Source organism: Cryptotermes secundus, unplaced genomic scaffold (genome assembly GCF_002891405.2).
Source record: "Cryptotermes secundus unplaced genomic scaffold, Csec_1.0 scaffold334, whole genome shotgun sequence".
In the NCBI taxonomy this organism is placed as follows: domain Eukaryota; kingdom Metazoa; phylum Arthropoda; class Insecta; order Blattodea; family Kalotermitidae; genus Cryptotermes; species Cryptotermes secundus.
In genome coordinates this window covers 105,230-109,374 of record NW_019731573.1, presented here as the reverse complement: position 1 = coordinate 109,374, position 4,145 = coordinate 105,230, and the positions used below count along the sequence as shown (strand labels likewise).

General features: G+C 39.4%; 1 protein-coding gene across 1 annotated transcript in view; it reads right to left on the bottom strand.

Moving 5' to 3' along the window:
• Window positions 1-345: 345 nt before the first annotated feature.
• LOC111867114 (glutathione S-transferase 1-1) overlaps window positions 346-4,145 on the bottom strand; it is a 12,599-nt gene continuing 8,799 nt past the window's right edge. Inside the window, exons 4-6 of the mRNA XM_023856648.2 lie at window positions 2,112-2,253; window positions 990-1,154; window positions 346-898 (exon numbers count right to left, since the gene is read on the bottom strand). Of these exons, the coding sequence (XP_023712416.1) occupies window positions 755-898; window positions 990-1,154; window positions 2,112-2,253 (451 nt within the window). The 3' untranslated portion in view covers window positions 346-754. The remainder of the gene's footprint in view (window positions 899-989; window positions 1,155-2,111; window positions 2,254-4,145) is intronic.

Genomic DNA, 4,145 nt, shown 5'->3' with positions numbered 1-4,145 from the left:
TGGTTCGTTGGTCATGCAGCCTATAGCTCAGTCACAATACCAGCTGAGAGTTCCTGGCTCATGTACTGGGAAATAACAGACCTGAAATACTCTAATCATCCTTGTAATCAAGTTCCCCCCCCCCCCAAAAAAAGTGACAGTTGAGAAACATGTGACCAGGGCAACATGTTCCCAATTTAACGTACATGTGCGCAGTGACATTATTGTAACAGAGGACAGGACCTCCAAGCTCTGTATGAGAATCAACATGCACACCCAAAGTAATAACACAAAAAACATCTTGACAACAGCATAAAGACACAGCTGACATCTGGGATGGGAAAGGTTATATGCAGGACTAGAACATACACAGCTGGCAAAAGTTTATTGTGCATAATGTAAAAGTGATACTACATTCCAAACAATGATTATGCCACATTTCTTAATTAAATATTCATAAAATAAATCAGTACATGTAGTACATTGGTGTTTTACTTTTACTAAAAAATAATTCACATCAGTGATACAACTGTGTACAACAAAAGATCTTCTTTCCACTCTCTCTCTACATTGGCAATCTCAACAATTCATGTTCCATATCTACAAATGTCTGCATTTCCTGTAACAGGATGGTGTGAAGACAATTTCCAAATAGTGAAAAATATATAAATTATTAAGATCATAATATGGCAATAACTTCATCACCAAATTGCAGTGCAACAGTGATCATTCTTTAATGAATGAATGGAAATGCCTGTGAAAACTCTGGCTTCCATCACTTTTTGATGAGGTTGTCATACATTTCTTTGAATTTCAAACACCCAGCATGATTGATCTCATCGTAACCAGGAATTATCTTCTTTGACTTCTCAAACCACTTTGCAACATTAGGATATTTACTGATGTCGAAACCAAGGATCTGAAACATCCAGTTAGAAAGTTCCATTACATATATCTCCACACTTTCTAGCTAGATTAGACAGCAGCCTTTCAAAAAAATCTTTCTTTACCTCAGCAGTAGACACAGTAGAAATTATTGACAAATCAGCAATTGTAAGATCGCTTCCTGCTACAAAATCATGTTCCTCCAGAAACTTATCCAAGAACTGAAAAGCTTCCTCAATTTTCTTCATCTTCTCTGGATCACCTGGGGCTTTAGCAAACATGATTGGGTACTGCAATATGGAAACATGAAAATAAATTACAACATGCTTATAAATTAAAGTGTCAAATAAATTTTGGAAACATATTAGTAGGGAAAGTAGATTAAACTGACTAGTGTTAAAATACATTTTATCTCTTTGAAACAAGTAGCAGATATGAAAAAAACGTGGTTTTCATAAGTGGTTGATCACATCACATTGTTAAAAATTCAACGTGTCTCAACCTTCTAGTAAACCAGAAGTGACTTTTGCCATAGACTGATATCTACAGGGCTATGCAGGTCAATGCACACTCAGCAGCCTAGCCCCAAGACTACTGGACCAATGCTCACTCAGTAGCCTTGCCTCCCCCCCTCTTCCCTGACAGGATCCTAATCTGGCTCTGGCCTGCTACATGCTGGCCCATCTCCACAGACCCCTCCCCTCTCCTCTCTAGTGATTTCCCATGTGGCCCACTCTTCCTCCTTTCCTGTTCTTATATAACTGGGTGCTTTTGACTGCTGACTCTGTCTGCAGCCACCTGCTCACGTTGGTTCCTTGCTCATGGATTTTTCTACCCTAAAGATGAAGGCAATACTTTCCCCCGAAACACCACATCCCAGAAGATGGCATTCTTCTTGATATCTACAAGTTCAAAACCTAACTGGTAAAGGCAAAGCTGTTCCTGTAAGAGGACATGTAGTCACATAGGGCTGAGCGATGTCCAGGCTCTCGCATTTTCTAAACAACTGGCTCATGGATGGCAGTGAGGTTGTCAGCCTTATGTACCAGCTGCCGTTTACCCCCAGGAAGATTCCTGGTATTCATTTCTGTTACAGGCTAAGTCAACACCAGGGCAATAGTGCAGCTGGTAGGATTAGGTCAATTGAAAATTCAATGAATCGAACTATTCCCTTCAAAGAACTTCACAACCATAATATTTGCCCCTGGAACCCTACTAGTCTCTACAATGTGACCATTTTTACTTACATAATAATCACCAAATCTCTGATACAGAGTTCCAATATCAAAGTACAGCCTCTGATTAACAAGGGCACGCTTCTTGGGGTCCTTTGGGTACAGTGTATCATCCTTGCCATACTTGTCAGCTAGGTAGCCAATGATGGCACGGCTAGAAATTTAAACCAATCATTAGGATGAAATTACATTTCTTGAATTATAATGAAGGAAATTCATTCAATGGATCCCCAAGCACAATACTCTGTCAAGGAATCAAAATACTACCAGCATTTCTGAGGAAGGTGCTACTAAAGGCACTTTAGGCATGATGGAAGAGACAACAAATTCCTACAAAATGTCAGTAGTATTTTTATTCTTTGGCAACTTTCTGTGCCTAGTTGATAAACTGAATAACAACAGAGAAAACCTGACACAAACAATGAAAATCATCTCACAAAAATGAAGAAAACAAAAAGAGTGTTTGTTTTGAAAACTGAGGTTCTCATGGCAGTGAAAGTTAAGACTGTCTTCTGCCATGTGGCGCTGTGCAGTGTTACAGATAAGTACCGAACTACATGGCACAAAATCCTGGAACACCAGGATTGTAAGATTTACTTTTGTTTATGCTGGTATATAAACTCAAGTCCTGCCAGATCTCACAAAACATGTGCAGACAAGGGTGCTTCATATGTTGGTTATGAGGTTCCCAAAGTGGTTGGAACACCATGTAGTTCAGAACTTGCTGACTGCTGCCAGTGGTTTCCTGCATGACTCAGTCTTCCAAAATGTCAGGCTATATTCAAACTACACAACATTACAACCCAAAAACCGTAATGTTCTTTCAACTTTGCAACATCAGTTAAACCTAGAAAAATATAAAATAGGAATCAACATAATAAATTATTGAAACTAAAATTAACTAGCTACTGTAGCATCAACATTCCTTTATTGGCACAGATGTTAATCCTACATGTTTTGATCTGCCTCTAACCAAGTGAGCACATTTTAAATGTTTCCCTAGTTAGACTTGAAAGGATTCTGATGATGGTGTGTACTGTACTTCTTTTGGCTTATTTGGACTTCACCCATTGTCTGGTATGTAAAAGACAAAAGACCACATGGTGGTTTTTTGTCTTTTACATACCAGACGATGGGTGAAGTCCAAAATAAGCCAAAAGAAGTTTTCCCAGTTGTTTCTCAATTTTTAGGTCCACACAATGACTACAAGAGATTTCTATGTTCCTGTTTCCTTATTCATTTATTTCAAATATAATTTATTTCACCAAGTGAAATGAATTAATAACACATCTGGGACATAAATTATGAGGTTTCATATGACAGTGATTGTTCAGATTACAGTCCTGGGTTGTGACACCAGGTTGTCATCCCTCTACCTCCCATGGATCTGAGTGAACGCCTACTTTGCAACATGCCTCAATAATATTGTGCCATGCACCTGAAGTGCTGAAAACAATGTTTTATATTCTGTCCACGCAAAGCAGTAATAAAAAACAGAGTTGAAGTTTGGCAGTTCTGTGTGCAGTTCAGCTCTGCAAGGGAGGCTGAGAATAGGGGCAGGCAGTTCTGAACAGGACCTGAGTGTGGGAAGCTGAAGAATCTCCACTGTTACAAGCTGTTACCAGGGAATAGCTGGTTAATACACAGCAAACTGGAAAAGGTTTAGTGGGTGCTGTGGTGATTTGTAATACGTGTTAGCGATAGCACCATAATTATTTGTAGTTCTGATGGTATGTATAGGTGGTCAATAAATCCAATATCCAATCCTAAGTGACAATATTGACCACCTCTGTGATCCAGAGGTCCAAGGTTCGATTCCCAACACTACCAGATTTTCTGAGAAGCAGTGGGTCTTGAACGGGGTCCTCTTAGCCTTGCGAAGATAACTGAAGAGCTACGTGAATGGAAAAATAGCGGCTCAGGTCTATAAAATTGATATTAACAGCAGTGGGAATCCGTTGCTCTGAACACTTGACACACTCTAGCCACAAAAGTTGGCACTGACTTCACTGACAAGCAACAGTTGCTCGGTCGGTATAGTTCACT